The 17,562-nt window shown below is 44.0% G+C and overlaps 1 protein-coding gene across 11 annotated transcripts in view; it reads right to left on the bottom strand.

Annotated features, from left to right (window-relative positions):
* The window catches only part of PIGN (phosphatidylinositol glycan anchor biosynthesis class N), a 92,958-nt gene that overhangs the window by 74,204 nt on the left and 1,192 nt on the right, over nucleotides 1-17,562 (bottom strand). For 5 of the 11 annotated variants that reach the window (XR_003707710.2, XM_028737889.2, XM_028737896.2 and 2 more), the window contains exons 2-7: nucleotides 15,572-15,637; nucleotides 10,332-10,577; nucleotides 9,637-9,758; nucleotides 7,950-8,048; nucleotides 3,440-3,546; nucleotides 609-733 (exon numbers count right to left, since the gene is read on the bottom strand). Coding sequence is in view for 10 of the 11 variants with exons in the window: in XM_028737889.2 (XP_028593722.2) it covers nucleotides 609-733; nucleotides 3,440-3,546; nucleotides 7,950-8,048; nucleotides 9,637-9,758; nucleotides 10,332-10,558 (680 nt within the window). In the remaining variant the exon portion in view is untranslated. Of the gene's footprint in view, nucleotides 1-608; nucleotides 734-3,439; nucleotides 3,547-7,949; nucleotides 8,049-9,636; nucleotides 9,759-10,331; nucleotides 10,578-15,571; nucleotides 15,638-17,237; nucleotides 17,534-17,562 lie in introns of those variants that run through there. The other 6 variants (XM_077933330.1, XM_028737888.2, XM_028737893.2 and 3 more) reach the window with 3 other exon arrangements.

Below are 17,562 nucleotides of genomic sequence, written 5' to 3'. Positions count from 1 at the left end.
AAAGTTCTACAGATTACCATAAGACTTTTGTTAGGAATGCAATTAAGGGTTAAACTACACCCGCTGGATTCCCTAGAACAGTCACATCAAAATGTGGCTGCAACCCCTGAAAAATGTGGAAGGGGCTGCAAGTTGTAAAGCGGAGCTTTTTCTCTTCACCCCCTTTCTCAAACAGCAGTCTCTGCCCCACTCCCTTCTGTGCCCTGACGCATGAAAACCTCAACAAGCTTCTCCCTTAACCACAGGCCTGGATCCTAACTTTCTGCTTTGGGAACCATTGAAAAGTTTGCTGACATTACGATTAGAAAGGCCACGATGAAATATGTTAACTAAATGCTTGAAACACTGTATTAGCATAAATGAGTACGTTTGCCTACTTTTCCAGAGTCGTCATTTCAGGTTTAAATGTCACAGGAGGGATTTACATGGATGATACGGAAATATTAAAGTGACATTTTAAATTTCACAAAGGGTATGACCCCCCGTTCTATTTATGCATCTCTAAAGTACTAGCTTAACTCCCTCCCATTGCTATCAATTGCACTAAAAGCTGCTTAACTTTGACGGGATCTGCTATATTTTAAAATACAGATATTAATGCACTGTACCTCGAATGAGGCCGATGAACATGCCCGTTTGTGTCTATCCCCAATAAGTGCAGGAAAAAAACAACTTTGCGCTCGTGCAGTTTAGAAAGCAATGTTTCGTTGTTTCTGGCAGAGCGGAAGAAATCCTAGATAAGAAAAGACAGTTATAAATTATCCTGAGAGCAAGCAGATATCCAAACTTCTAAAATTTCACATTTTTGTTTGATGCTGTTAAGTTGTGGGCGAACATGTCAGACGACACAGCGATTCTTTAAAGAGCTCTTCTTTATTCAGATGCCAGAACAGAACTAGGCTGAGGAGCTCAGTCAGCCTGCTTATATAGAGCTCCAGAACAATGCAACTGTTGCCATTTTCTAAAAGTATCCAATCACTGAACGTCACTTTTCGATCCTTCATTTGCATACAAAACTATCCCATCACTGAACGTCACTTTTCGATCCTTCATTTGCATAACTATCTACAGTATCCCCCTGCTGGCCCAGGGTGAGAACTTCAGTACATAACAGATGCCACCAGCATGTACGCAGGAAATCGAATTCTGCAGCAGTCCTAGTTCCCCGGATCCTTGCTGCTGGAAAGAGCCAGAGCAAGGTGAAGATATCTGATAGCAAAGACAGAGTCAGACAGAGAGACCATGGCTGCAGCCATGGAAAGTGCAGTGGATCGAATGTTAATGCAAACAGTGTTCACATGGCTCAAGGGTGACCAGGGATCCACTGGATCCCAAGCCAATTCATTTTCCAGAAAGGGGCACAACCCAGGCTCCTCAGCTGAACCACCCAGGCTGGTGTGCGTTGGCAAGGCTTTGGATACAGCGGTTAATATCAGGGTGGATAAAAATCAATGATTTTTTTAAAAATGTCAATTGGATTTTTTAAATTTAAAATGGATTTTTAAAAAATTTAAATTGGATTTTTAAAATAAAATGCTTTTGGAGGAAAAATCTTTCTACAGATAGTTTTCTACTTAAGCTACATTATAGTCCAAAGGCTGTTCATTAAGTTTTTCATCTGTGCTAAAGCTCAGTCTAAGCTGTTGTTTTTTTAATTGTTTAACCACATCAGTTAACAAACATGGATATGTATGCTATAATGTTATTGTTTTAAATAAATTGTTTAAATTGTTGTTAAGGAAATGATTATTTTTCTCCTTCCAATAAAGTACAGCAGAAAAGTTGTGCAAATATAAACAGTTAACTTATTAAACCTTACAATGATTTCATAATTATCTATGTATTTCTAATAGTATAACCAAATCAGTAATTTTGGATATAACTGTAAAAACTACTCTGAAAATTTATTATTCCAAAAACACAACTTTCATCTGGTTGCAATTATTAAGATTACACCAGCAAGAATGAGTCGTTCTGCAAAAAAAATGATTTAAATTAAGTCTTACTGACTAGTGATTTAAATCATGATTTAAAATGTGATTTAAATCAATTTGATTAATATTCTGCCCTGGTGTTCCCAGTCAGCACTTAGGATTGAACTCTCTATTCGCTTAAACTCTCCCGGTAACAAGTATCCCCCATTCACTTCTATGGGAAAAACTGAAGGGGTTATTGTATCAGCTACGTAACCGAAGCATGGCTCCAGCTCAAGACGCTTGTGACCTCAATGTCAAGGAAGTGTGAGAATCCCATCCCATCGTAACAGTGTCCCAGTTGGAGTGCTCAGTGCATTTTCCATTCACTTCTATGGTGAAAGGAGAGGGAGCCCTGAGAAAGGGAGGGAGGGATTCTCCATCTCTCAATCACAGACATAGACAATGCCATAACCACCCAGTATGTGCAAATACCCAACAGAAGTAAAGAAACAAAGCCCAACATAACTGGTAAAACCCAGCACCAGGAAACTGCAGCTGAATTAACCAATGACTGAAGAGCACCGAAAAGCACATTTAAAATGTATTGCTTACCCCACCCTGTATTACTCACAGGGCGGGGGTAAGGAGAGGCTGTAAACCTTTTGCCAGGCTGACTGTGCCAACTAGGGTATGGCTACCGGATTTTTTTCAATGAATCCGGGGACACTTTTTTATTTTATTTTATTTTTGAAGCTGAGTAGCAACAGGGAGTCAGTAGTGGGGATGGTGAGGCAAAAGACCCTGGGCCCAAGCACACATGCATATTGTATAAAGGTGCAAAGCCCTTCTTTTGCACCCTGTGAAACATAAATGAGCAGAGTTTTTTAAAGAACTGGGCAACCGCCGGCCGCCCGTGACTCCCAGCCTTCCCCGATCTCCTTCCCCCTTTGTTTTGACAGATCAGGGAAGGCTCAGGAGTCATGGGCGGGCGGCCATTGCCCAGGAGGGGCCAGCCTGGTACAGTCATACCTCAGGTTAAATATGCTTCAGGTTGAAGTGCTTTCGGGTTGCGCTCCGAGGCAACCTGGAAGTAACGGAACACGTTACTTCTGGGTTTCGCCACTTGCGCAGACGGTCAAAATGACGTCACGCACATGCGCGGAAGCGGCGAATCACGACCCGTGCACACGCAGGTTACGTTCGCTTCAGGATGCGAATGGGGATCCGGAACGGATCCTGTTCGTATCCAGAGGTACCACTGTAGTGCAGTTGACTCTGGCTGGCTTCAGGAGATGCTCGCTGCCGTGGCACAGGAAAAATGGCGGGCGCCACGGCAGCGAGCAGCGCTAACAGGCTGGCTCCGGGCTGCTGCCACGTTTCCCAGGGGCAGATTTGCAAATCTGGGGACATTCTGGGGATGCAATTTATCCAGGGGCAGATTTGCAAGTCCGGGGACTGTCCCCGGGAACCGGGGACGTCTGGTAACCCTAAAGTAGGGAAGCAAAACAAAGATGTTCATTCACCTTAACATGGTCAAAAACCCACGTGTCTAGCAAGCTGGCATCTTCTGTTCCAAAGTCCTCCTTCTCCGCTTCATAGCAATGAGTGTAAACATGATTCCCAGTTGCACCTTCAAGGGGGGGAAAAGTAAAAGACTGCTCAACTTAAATGTAGGAAGGTTGTTGGTTTTTTTGTAAACATAAAACAAGTTAACCATATGAAGCGTGCGGGTGGTATTTTACTCTTAAGGAAGCCAGAGAAGGACACAGTATCGGGGTTCAGATGCCAGCCTGCCGAGAAGCAGACAAATACACAATTCTGCTGAGGAGGTATGTATACTTGTAAGGCTTCCGTTCCTGATAGTTGGCAGTAGAACTCAGCTCTTATATAAGAATCGGTGGAATCCAAAAGGTCAGAATGCAACAGGGTGTTGTTGTTTTTCAGCCGACATTCCATCCAAACTTATTGATCCTGAGTTACGGGTCAACGAGGTTTCGGAATTCCAATCGGAATCTGGCGAGTGGTTAGAAGGTTCTGACTGGAGGAAACAAAAGGGCAAGCTCTGTACTGTTTAAGAGTCTGTTGGACAGTCTTTGGGAGAGTGTGGAGAGATTGATCAAGGAACTAAAGAAGAGGCAAGAAACAAGCCTGGAGAGAATGTCTGCAGCCAAGAGCAGTCGCAGACAGGGGTCTTTGTGGGAGCAGACAGAGGATGGACAGACAGAAGAGGAAGAAGCAAACACCCCAAGGCTAAATCCTCTGAAGGCAGAAGCTCAGAAGGTCTGCAAGGGGAGCGGGAGACTTCAGCAGTAGTCCTGCAGGACAGTTAAAGCCAGTAGCTGGCAGTTAGCTTGAAGAAACAGACTCTATGCAAGAAAAAAAGTCTTAATAATGCCTGTTAACATAACTGTACGGAAGAGAACCTGCACAAAGAGAGGACTTCAGGTCTAGACCTTGAAACAGTGGAGCAAAAACCATTTTACTTGGATCCAAGATTCCACAATAAAAGCACAAGGGTAAATTGAGTAATGGTTTGGTACAGGGGTGGAGCAGAGAACAATTATTATTAATAATAATAATAATAATAATAATAATAATAATAATAATAATAATAATAATTTATACCCTGCCCATCTGGCTTGGTTTCCCCAGCCAGTTTGGGCAGCTCCCAACAAAACATCAAACAAACATTAAAAAACTTCCCTAAATAGGGTTGCCTTCAGATGTCTTCTAAAAGTCAAGTAGTTGTTTATTTCCTTGACATCTGGTGGGAGAGCGTTCCACAGGGCAGGCGCCACTACCAAGAAGGCCTGGTTCCCTGTAACCTCACTTTTTGCAGTGAGGGAACTGCCAGAAGGCCCTCAGAGCTGGACCTCAGTGTCTGGGCTGAACAACACCTCCTTTAAAGCGACAAGGATCTCATTAAAGAGATTGTAAATCCTTAAAACATTCAGCCAGTCCTAATTTGGGTAGTTAAAATTTTAACAACATATTCCAACATTATTATTTTTTTCTTCTCACTTGCATAAAATTCCTCATCACCTCTTGACTACCAGGCAAGTACTTAAATAGAAGAATACTTTAAATGTTACTTTCCTTGGCTTCATAGAATGGTAAAGGTAAAGGTAAAGGGACCCCTGACCATTAGGTCCAGTCGTGACCGACTCTGGGGTTGCGGCACTCATCTCGCTTTACTAGCTGAGGGAGCCGGCGTACAGCTTCCGGGTCATGTGGCCAGCATGACTAAGCTGCTTCTGGCGAACCAGAGCAACACACAGAAACACCGTTTACCTTCCTGCCAGAGCGGTACCTATTTATCTACTTGCACTTTGAGCTGCTTTCGACCTGCTAGGTTGACAGGAGCAGGGACTGAGAAACGGGAGCTCACCCCGTTGCGGAGATTCAAACCGCCGACCTTCTGATCGGCAAGTCCTAGGCTCTGTGGTTTAACCTGCGTCTTATTTTAAGCAGTGAAGAGTCTGATGACATTCTGGTGTTCTAACAAAACTACAGCCACTCTTTTTTTAAAAAAAAAAGATAGAAACAAAAAGCAATTTGGCATAGATGCTGAAGAAACGGCTCACCATTGGTTCAGATCTTCATGTGTGGAAGGTGACCCTGTGCGGATTCTCAATGTCTAGCATATGTCAATGCCTGCAAAGCCCCTATCCAGGGAGAAAAGAGTAACCACACACACATGGTCCCTTTCCAAGGAGCTGGACTGTGGGTTGAGCAATATGGTGACCACTTTGGGGGATTGCTTTATGATGGAATTACTCCCAAGAGACTGTGATCTACTCCCAGAATAAAAAAAACTGGCAGTGATCTACCCATTGTCATTGGAGGGAGGAGGAGTGTGCGTGGGGTGGGTGGATTGCCCAGAGTTGTTGAGCTACACGATAAGGATCCCACGATCTACCAGGATCAGCCAGGGATCTACCGGTAGATCACGATCTACTGGTTGGACATCCCTGTGATATACCATACCCTGATTTTCCACACCAATAAGCCAATTAACCCACCCAAGCCAATGGTAACTATGTACAGTGTAGAACTAAAGAAATGTGACTCTAGAAAACGTGAAAACCACGGCTAGAGCGAAACAACTGAACAGGAAGGCTGCAATCCCTTGTCATATCCTTCCCAATTTCCTGCTGAAAGAAAATATATACTTCAAGGAGAATGAGCTGAGCACACAAAATACAAGATACGTAACAGAGGATATGAAGAGAAGGGGGAAGTTTCAATTGCTGAAAATGACAAGATTTAGTAAAACTCGAACTAATGCCATATTTTAAATCCCTTCTGTCAGTTCTAAAATGGTATCGGGGAAGACGCACTGAGGTTTATCACATTATTCTGGTTCATGGATTTCAGACGTAGGCAGAGCAGCACATATTTTCTTCTCCCCAGGGTTCTTCTGCATCATTTACACAGCTCAAGGATTCGCCATTTGTCACTCCAATCTCCTACCAGTTACTTACTATTCCTACTCTTAGGTCTCCACGGCACAGAGACTGCCCTTCTGGAAGCCAGAGTGATGACATTCCCATTCAGATGCTTCTTTAATTAGCTGGCATGCGCTGCTTTGCAAAATGGAACATTTCAAGGAAACAGATACGCTCTGTTTCTAAGCCCCAAGAGAAACACAAATATTGAGAGCAAGGGCTCATCAAAACGCAGGGAGAATTATTTCCCAGGCTCGATGTTCAACAAGAACCAGGGGGAACCGGGGAAGAGGAGAGGGGGAAGAGACATAGCTGTTAGAAGTTCAGACTGCAGTATGTTATAGCCATAAGATGGTAATTTAGAAAGCTCTTTGCAGGCTAACTAGGTCAGATTGTGTCCAGTACATAAGATCACAAAGTGCACCATGGACAAAGAATTAATGGCTACGCTCCTTCTGAAAACACTAAATCCAGTTACTGAAGCCGTATTTCTTTTGTTCATGAGGCCAAAGAGCAAGCATCGCAAAAACCATTTGACTTGGATCCAAGATTCCACAATACAAGCAGAAGGCAATGGTGCCCTCCTATGAATAAGCAGAAATTTCCATCTCTTCCATCCCTTCCCCCTGAAAACTGGTCTGGAATGTCCACCAACCTTGTAAAGCCAGAATTTCAGGAGCTGTAAACAAGCAGACTGCAGTAAACGGTCAACCCTTCTGCTCAAGTGGCAGTGCCATCTGCTCACACAAGATCTCTTGATCATTGTATATTGTTGTTGTTGTTTAGTCGTGTCGTCGTGTCCGACTCTTCGTGACTCCATGGACCAGAGCACGCCAGACACTCCTGTCTTCCACTGCTTCCCGCAGTTTGGTCAAACTCATGTTTGTAGCTTTGAGAACACTGTCCAACCATCTTGTCCTCTGTTGTCCCCTTCTCCTTGTGCCCTCCATCTTTCCCAACATCCAGGGAGTCTTCTCTTCTCATGAGGTGGCCAAAGTATTGGAGCCTCAGCTTCACGATCTGTCCTTCCAGTGAGCACTCAGGGCTGATTTCCTTAAGAATGGATAGGTTTGATCTTCTTGCAGTCCATGATCTTCTTGCAGTCCACATTGTATATTAGGGTGCATTTAAAAAAACAATAGCACCCTAGTCTAGATAGCATTACATCTACCTATTTTTAGACAGATACCCAAACATATGCAGACAACATATGTAGATTTATTGCAGGCATCCCCAACCTGCGGGCCTCCAGATGTTTTGGCCTACAACTCCCATGATCCCCAGCTAACAGGACCAGGGGTCAGGAATGATGGGAATTGTAGTCCAAAGCATCTGGAGGGCCGAAGGTTGGAGATGCCTGATTTATTGGAACATCAGCAAGAAACCACAGTACATTTTGAAGAACAGAAGCTCTTCATTTGGAACATGTTTGTGACCCTGCGCGGTGTTGCCACCAACCAAAGCGTGATTTCCAAATCTTCACACCCCACAAAGAGTTGCAAAGCCCTTCTTTTGGATATTGCACTTTGTAGTAAAAATTTGATACTTTGTAAATGATGCATCGCTAAGACTAAAACATGCTTACCTTTAGCGAACATGGGCAGAATATCTGGACTTCCCCAGCTCCACGTGTATTTACTTTCGTTGAAAACAGAATCAAACTCCACTGGGTTTTCTTTCCATCCTGTTAGGGAGACAATTGTTACTGCAGTGTTTTCTAAGGGCGATAATGCGAGTTTGGATACACTGTTGAAGAGAAATAAAGGTAGCATGCACATTCTGAATGAACACCAGCACTTTTAGTGAGCACTCAAACACATCTGTTTCACCAGGTGAGCCCATCATGGGAAACCACAATTGGCTTCAGCATTCCAACACATAACACAGTCAGAAAAATAGAGAACATACAGATATTGCATCTTACAGTATACATGCAGCCTGCCCAAAACAGAAGTTGCATCAGTAGATTTTCATGTATGAAGCAGTTCCTAAGAGCACAGGATATGTCCAAAGCGGTTTATGTCAACATATTCCGCAAATAACTGGAGTAAAACTGTTACCCACTTTAATACCATTGTAAATCTCACAGAAGGTCCAATGTGGCAAGTATTTTGCATCTTGCTTGCCACTGAAATACTTTAGACAGCAAACCAAATTTTGTTTGCCTTTTCTCAGACCCTGAAGAATAAACTCCACTCATTCCTAAATACCTATGCAAAACTGATTATGGTTAAAAGTTGCAATCCTATACACAAGGAATAAGTCCCCATTCAGTAGACAGGCATGAATGTTGTCACTGTTCATTGTTTCAGGTGGCCAATGAACCTTGAAAACTAGCCTTCAAAATTATACTAATTATAGTTCAACCTAGGCAAATAATGCACGCAAAAGCTTCCATAACTTTCTAGCACCACGTAGAAAACGGAAGAATAACAGATATATGCCAACTGTCTACTATGCCAAAATAAAGTTTGTGTGACCACAACACTAATCAGAGACCTGGTAGCAAAGTACAAATCTCACTCTCACATTTTAGACTTTCAAATTTACAGAGCTTGGAGGTATAGGCATGGATCCAAAAATAAGATAACTCAGGAAGGTCCATAGAATGAAAGACTGACACACCCACCCACCGAAAATCATTTCCAAAGGGTCAGAGGACATCTTACACACTATGGGATATAGTAAGGGGTCTGCTGAAAGAATTGGCCCAAATTGGGAGGACCTCTGACCCCATACCCTACAACACACATTGGTCAGAAGCTACCAATCCTCCACTGATACTTTTTGGTACAAGTTAATCTACCTTAGGATACAAGTTATATATAATTGGGACGCAGGTGGAGCTGTGGGTTAAACCACAGAGCCTAGGACTTGCCGATGAGAAGGTCGGCGGTTCGAATCCCTGCGACGGGTGAGCTCCCGTTGTTCGGTCCCTGCTCCTGCCAACCTAGCAGTTCAAAAGCACGTCAAAGTGCAAGTAGATAAATAAGTACCGCTCCGGCGGAAAGGTAAACGGCGTTTCCATGCGCTGCTCTGGTTCACCAGAAGCGGCTTAGTCATGCTGGCCACATGACCCGGAAGCTGTACGCCGGCTCCCTCGGCCAATAAAGCGAGATGAGCGCCGCAACCCCAGAGTCGGTCACAACTGGACCTAATGGTCAGGGGTCCCTTTACCTTTACAAGTTATAATAATTTTATAGTTAGTGGCCAAATACTCTAAAGCTCAGCCTGTTCATCCAAACAAAATATTTTATGGATAATCAGCATACCTCTTGCAACAGCACTGACGTCTTCGTAAAATCCAGCTATGAGAGCTACATGCCCAGGTCTTGACTCTGTTGGAACGTGAGTATGAGATACTCCCCAGCTGCCTTTGGTTAACATGATATTCCTGGAAATAAGACACAGTGGTAATGCACCCCGTTTTGAAAAGCCAAATCCATGCCTGTAAGGCTCAAAAGGGAAAAGAACAAACAGTGGCCCCACTGTTTAGTTTAAGGAAGCATTTCCACACATTCAACAGTCACCATTTCTAAAACTATAAGATTCTATGGCTTTTCCTAGAGAAAAACTCTAATTAAATGTTACACGGATTTTGCAGTTTCACAATACAAAGCACAATGTGCCGGGAGGGGGGGGGGAGGTTATCACATCCTTCACTGATCCCTTAAAAAGTTGAGATTAAGATAAAATAGGGGTGGGGAGAAATCCTACAAGGAAGTAACTGGCGCTATTTAAAATATTTAAAATAAGAACGACTACTGATCAAACTGGATAACCAAGTATATGAAGTGTCTTATTGGTCAAGTCACATTTTAAAATGGCAGAAATAACCTTTTCTAGTTGCCAAATTCGGGCACAGCAGTGCAAAATCCCTGTCCCATAGCTAACAAGATTTTTTTTAAAAAATAATAATCTCAGAAGTTTGAAGGATTAGGGGAGTATCTTAACAAGAGGAACATACCTAAGGTAAGGAGCATTAGAAATGCCACGGTCATCCACTTCATAAAGCGAATCTGCACGCAGACCATCGGCAACGAAAAGCACTAAGCGCCGTGCAGGTGGTGGCAAGGGAGTCTGATGGGGAGTCATGCCGTGGACCAGAGGAGAGGTGAAGTAAATGTCAAAAATAGAGATCAGGAACACACAGTGTACCAGGAGACCAGTGGCTACAAAGATCTGCATATTCATGGTGATGGGTTGTCCAGCACTAAAAGAGCAAAACAATTACAGGTGAGGCAAGCGATCGTTTGCTGCATTCGAAGTCTGCATCTGATTATACGTTTTGTGCATTCTTCAGTTTCATAGATAGATTTCTTTTTTTAAAAAAATCAATTGATTGTTTAATTGATCTTTGCACCCCACTCTTCTCAGGGCTGGGGTGATGCCAGGAAAAGGTGCTCTCGCTCGTACTCCCCGTAGGCCCTCCCAAAATGAGTTTACCAGGGGTTGGCAGGATAGACAGTGGTGGGGACAAACACTCAGCCCAGAGGTATAAATTGAACTGCTGGGCAAAGGGGCTGCAGCCTCTATCTTCATTTGCCCAGAATGTCTCTGGATCCTGACATCGCTGGCTGCAGAGATTTTCTGGGAATATGAAGATGATGAGGGTTGCATCTGTTTTCCTGCTGCCTGGCATTAGTTACAGAAGGCTCTGAAGTCTTGCATTGTGCCCCACTGTGACAGGTGGTGACATCAAGCCTGCCAAAGCTTCATAACTCATATCTGTTATCTTTAGGCTAACTTTGGCTTGTTTCTCAATGGTCTAGTTTTGGGGTGATGCAAAGTCGAGAGAAGAATGCAATTCCTTTGTGATGCACTAGCAGAGGAAATGCCATAGCCTGCTGACCTAGCAGTTCGAAAGCACACCAGTGCAAGTAGATAAATAGGTACAGCTGTGGCAGGAAGGTAAACACTCTGGTTTCTGTCACGGTGTTCTGTTGCGCTAGAAGCGGTTTAGTCATGCTGGCCACATGACCCGGAAAGCTGTCTGTAGACAAATGCCAGCTCCCTTGGCCTGAAAGCGAGATAAGCGTCTTAACCCCATATTCACATTTGACTGGACTTAACCGTCCAGGGGTCCTTTACCTTTTTTTACCTCTCTTTATGTTCTAGCGAGAGTCATAGCCACTACGTTGTCATGCGAGAAATGTATTCAGTAAGGCTGGTGTGGAACTGAACCCTATCTGCAAGCAAATCAGCCACATCAACCTTGGGTCAGAGCTGGGTGGAGGCACCCAAGCTGAATATACCCAGTTAATCTTTCTCAAGTCACCAGTCCAAGAGCCATCGGCTGCATTTTCTGCAAGATATGAATGAGCTCATACACTCCCTCGGCCCCACTTCCTCCTGCATGGCTGGAAGCAGGGATTGGGAAGCTTTCACTTTCTCTTTTGGTTAACGGCATCTTGCTATGTCATCTGAATACAGAACTGTGGTTTGCAATAACTATGATTAATCTAAACAAGCCCAGCTTCAGAAATCGCAATTGAAACTAACCAAACTTAACATTGCGACTACTGCAGGTGGCTTGTTTAAGCTAACTCTCGTTAACATTAGCCATACAGTGGTACCTCGGGTTAAGTACTTAATTCGTTCCGAAGGTCCGTACTTAACCTGAAACTGTTCTTAACCTGAAGCACCACTTTAGCTAATGGGGCCTCCCACTGATGCCATGCCGCCGCCGCTCAATTTCTGTTCTCATCCTGAAGCAAAGTTTTTAACCCGAGGTACTATTTCTGGGTTAGCGGAGTCTGTAACCTGAAGCGTCTGTAACCTGATGCGTCTGTAACCCGAGGCACCACTGTAGTTTGCTGGGTTCGGACAACATGGCAGGACACAGTTAAACAGAAGCACAGTGAGAAGCTTCTGAATTCCTCCCAGCTGCATAAGAAGGCAGAAGATAGAATGTGCAAGCATAGGAAAGGAGAAGGCTCATTCACATGTGAACGTCAGTGGGATGTTTGAATGCAGCCAGTGGACTTGAATCCCCATTGTACATACCACCATTCCTTGCAAAATATTTAACTTAAGAGAGAGAGAGAGAGAGAGAGAGAGAGAGAGAGAGAGGCAACAGAGCAAAGAAAGTTGTATGAAGAAGACACTTCTCCCCGGGCAATTCTATTACTTCCTGACAGGAGTACTTCTTTCTCCTATTTCTTTCATTTATATAGGCCAGGCATGTCCAAAGTCTGTTTCAGGGGCCTAATCCGGCCCGCTGGTTGGTTTAATCCGGCGCCTCTGGCAGTTTATAGGTAAAATCCTAAAAAAAGCTCAAAAACTTTGGTCAGCCCCCACGGCCCTTCACTTCATCAAATCTGGCCCTCTTTGAAAAAAGTTTGGACACCACTGATTATAGGCCAATCTATTGCCTGAGAAGATTTGTGCCTGCTATAGAACCTGTAGTCTTCTGCTGAATTAGGTCCTCCAAGATTAATGGAAATGTCAACATAATGAGGCAAAATGCAGACCTATTTCTCCCCCAAAGCCACCATATCCAACATTGCCGCTCTTTGAACATTTAAAACTCACAATACTTGGGATGCTGAGATTGTCTTTTATTTTTAAAAGATAGAGAAAATAACTAAATATAAATATTTATGAAATATGCAACCATTTGTTTCCTATTCCTATTTATGCTTTCAATATACGGAGAAAAAGTGTTACTCAGCTGAATATGTTATGCCGGTGTACAAGTATATTTAAAAGTGTCAAGGAATGACAGTAAAAATACTTTAGTCATTTCTTTCAAAAGGAGCGTGCTCCAGTGAACATTATATGCCTGTTGTATATAATTTAAGAGAATCTAATGAAAATGCGTTTTCAGTAAGCATGTGTCATGGCACGCGTATTACAAAGGGGTATGATTAGCAGCTATTCTTTCAGCTGACAGGAATTTTTTAAATAAAAAATGTATTCCGTAGTATTTAATTTAGACTGTCAGAGAGATATGAAAACAATTCATCCATAAATAAATTGAAAACATGAATAGTTTTATGGAAAACTATTAAGTTGATACAACCATATTGTTCAGCACTAAGGACGCCCCTGTATGTTAACTAAGTTTTGAGCGAGAATAATACTTTCAGATTTACTTTCTCTCAACATCATATACAGATCATTTCAACAACATTAAAATTCTGTACCACTGCTACTTCCCCCACTCCCCACAATGTTCTAGGCATAATCATGTGTTCTACTCCCCCCCCCCCACCTTTGATTAGGTAAACGAGCATGAACAAATTTGCATGATCCTAATAATCTGTCGTATAATGCAGTTTATAAGACATGATTTCCATAGGCTTTCACATTTAAATGTGTTTTGGTAACTTGTTCATCTGTTTAAAATTACCATACAGTCAAGATTTTCAATGAGCATTTTGTACATTACAATAACAAATGCCATCTGCTTTAAGATGTAAATGTGGCTCAGCAGTGCAGAAGCAAACCTAAGGCAAAAAACTCCCCCCCCCCCCCCGAGAACTGAACGTTTTATTGTCAAGTTAACTCTCTGCACCAGCAATCCCTACGCAAAATCTTGAAGGGATAAATATGATTATCTGCTGTCCTGGCTTGTAGGTCACAAAGCGTCTTAAGACTCTTTTTAACTTCCTGCTACACTACTTAGATGGCAGGATGGGATATTCAACTCCGCCTCTGAGGCACCCCTGATAACAGGGCAGAGCAAGGCCTGGAAGTTATTCTCATTAGCACAACTCTGAATTCAGCTAAGACTGAAACAATATCTGGCTGGAAAGGTCCATAAAGATGCAGATTAAAAAGGAATATCGAACACTAACGATGAATGGACCTTGTAGGTTAGGACAGGGATGTTGCAGGTTGTATGACTGGGACGCGCCAAAGGCAGAGCCATGAAATTTGACAGATTTCCTATTCTTTCCCTCTAGTTTTGCTTTCCGTTCCACCCATGGCCAAGCATAAAGGCACCCCCTCCACACACACGAAAACAAGATGAAACTGGGTGACTGTGTTCCTCTGAGGAGAGAATGTTGTGTGGAGCTTATCTCCCAATGGGACCATCAGCTAAGGGACATAAGATCTACCGGTAATTGGTAGTGTGGAGGGTTGAGGACCAAGTGGCCTTGCAAACATCTGCAATATATGTGTTTGTGGACAGGGTAAGGTAGGCTGTGATGTGCTGGGGAGTGGGAGGGTGCTGTGCCTCCTAGGCCAGGGCAACGCATGCCTTAATCCACCAGCTGACAGAGGAAGAGGCTGCCTTTCCTAGAGATGTAGGAGAAGAAGACACAAGGATGGAGTCAAAGAGGCCAAGAGCCTCTGTTCTGACAGGGTAGTCTTTCAGAGCCCTGTGTATGACTAGGCTGTGCCAGAGTTGTCCCAGGAATGGAGAGATCTGGGGCAAAAAAAGACTGAAGGTCCCGTTACTGAGCCCTATGAAATGGAGAATTTAGTTTCGGGACGAAGGAAGTGTTAGCACAAAAACACCACCCCATCCTTGTGGAAATTGTGAATATTTGTACTTATGGGAGTATCAGGTTACATGCGTTTCAGGTTACATACGCTTCAGGTTACAGACTCTGCTAACCCAGAAATAGTACCTTGGGTTAAGAACTTTGCTTCAGGATGAGAACAGAAATTGCGCTCCGGCGGCGCATAAGCGGAAGGCCCCATTAGCTAAAGTGGTGCTTCACGTTAAAAACAGTTTCAGGTTAAGAATGGACCTCCAGAATGAATTAAGTACTTAGCCCGAGGTACCACTGTACTGAACCTTGCTGTCCCCTCTGTTCTGCATGAGAGTGTGAGTTCAAGAATCCTTGGTGTTGCAACACTGAGGACTGCCACTGCTTGCCTCTTAAGGGTGTTAGGCCTAAGTCCTTGGCCAAGGCCCTGTTGTAGGATACAAAGATCCTTGACTCTGGCCTTCTAATGGTTTCCACATGGTCTTGGAGATTCTGATGGTTGAGGCTTTCCTAGGGTGCTGATCACAGTAGGTGAGGTGCCAAGCTTGGTGAGGTGCGTGGCCAGGTAGAGACAGGTGGCTTTGGGATGAACAACAAGACCTTGGTGAAGCTGGTCTTTTTTTTAAGAGGGAGAAACCCAAGTGGAATTGCTGCTAGATGCAGGATCTCAAGTAACCACTTGTGCACGTGCCTTCCCATAACTTTACGATGGGAGATTTAACTGCTGAGGACAATAATCGTATAGTTAAGATAATATACTCACCAGACCAATGAAGAGAGTTGCGTTGAAACTCAGCCCACAGTCATTGCTTGTTTTCTTCCATCTGCCCTAGTCCAGATCATACAAGAAGGAAAAATGAGCTTGGGGTGGAGCTCTCCATGTTTTTCCTTGTGGGGGAGCTCACCTAATATGGTGGTGGTGGAGGAGGAAAGGGGGTGTTTGGGCAGGTGAGTGAAAAATAAATCTATCTCCAATTTAAATGACTTCCAGATGCCTTGACCTACCTGAACTTGTATTTTGTATTTCTACCAGCAATCTACTTCATAGAATGCAAACAGTGCAGAAAACACTGCCGTGTGCACTGAACACCACTAGGGGATGCAGTTGCTAAGAAATTGCTTTCTAAAAAATTAGCATCTAACATTTAGGTAGTCCAAACATTACAATTTCAAGCTTTCTATTAATTGTATAAAACCTTAGACTCTACCCTATAGTGTAGTTGGGGAAGGGCCATAGTTCAGTGGTAGAGCAACTGTCTTGAATGTAGAAGTTCCCAAGTTCAATCCAACAGTGGCATCTGCAGCTCTGGCTGGGAATGTTTCCCGCCTGAAAGCCTGGATAGCTGCTGCCAGTCTGTGCGGACAATGCTAGGCCAGATGGATCAATGGTCTCAGTTAGTATAAAGCTGCTTCCTGTGTTAGCTCAGTTGGTTAGAGCATGGTGCTAATGATGCCAAGGTCATGGGCCAAGAGGTGTTCGATTCCTGCATTGCAGGACGATGGACCAGAGATGCTCAGGGTCCCAACTCTACAATTCTGTGATTCTGTGTTCCATGATCTGTGAGTTCTGTTCCCCTTAAAAGCCTTATTTATTTGCTTATTTTGCTGTAAAGTATATATAAGACTACTCTGAGGTTTTCATTATTATTATTATTTATTGGATTTATATACCGCCCTGTACCCAGAGGTCTCGGGGCGGTTCACAGAAAAAAGGGCAGTTCACAGAACAATCTGAGGTTTTGATCCTTAAAGTCCGCTGGCAGCCACTGCAGCTAAAAAACCCTGTTCTTTGAACGATGCTTCTGTTAACAGGAGTGCTTAATGTCTTATTGTGTTTTTATATTTTGCTAGAGTTTTTATATTTTGCCCCAGAGAGGCTGGGGCAACCCAGTCAGATTTATTTATTTATTTATTTAGTAGTAGTAGTAGTAGTATTCTGCCAGGACACAAAATGGCAGCCCTGATGTATTCAAAGCTGCGGGGTGGGTGCGCCAAGCCCTGGGCCCTCTAAGCTGCCAACTTTAGACCCCCTCATGCGGCAGATCTAAACCAGAGGTGGATTTAGGGGAGCACAATCAGTTCAGTAGCGCTTGGCCCAGAGCCTCAGGGACGCCACAACCATGATGCAGAATGGAAAGTGAGAGGTAGGGGGAATGCTGAATTTTGGGGCCCCACTGACATTTGAGACTCCAAGGTCTGCTACTGTCTAAACACTCTTCCCTCCCCCACCAGTGACTAGCAATGGTGGGGATGACAAGCGCAGGGGAGCAAGCAGAAGCAGCAAAAAAGGGGAGAAAAAGGGAGGGCAAAGAACTGAGGGGAGGTCCCGAGAAAGGAGATAAAAGTATTCATGGGATCCAAGAAGACAGAAGCGAAGGTGGGAGAGGGTGGGCGAGTGGGGAACCACCAAACTCACACAAAACACATACCAGAAAGGCTACAGATGAGAAGCAGTTTTTCCTCAGAGGGAAAAAAAGGATCCCAATCCCCCAGCCCACAACAGCAAGCAGTGATGGAGAGAGGACCCTTCCCCATCCTTCGTTTAGCAAGAGGCGTCATCCCCTATCAGCAACATCTGGCAAACAGCCTTTCGTGAGATGTCAGGGGGGAGTCTGAGGAATCAGTGGGTTTCCTGGGTGGGGGTGAGATGCGGAAGCGAGGAGAACAAGCCCCATTTACATCCGACCCCCAGCCAAAGCGTGGTCCCCTGCGAGTGGGGTGGGGCGCGGGGCCTCGCGCGCGCACACACGCGTC

The sequence above is a fragment of the Podarcis muralis genome, chromosome 8, assembly GCF_964188315.1.
Source record: "Podarcis muralis chromosome 8, rPodMur119.hap1.1, whole genome shotgun sequence".
In the NCBI taxonomy this organism is placed as follows: Eukaryota; Metazoa; Chordata; class Lepidosauria; order Squamata; family Lacertidae; genus Podarcis; species Podarcis muralis.
This window is presented reverse-complemented; position numbering and strand designations above follow the sequence as displayed.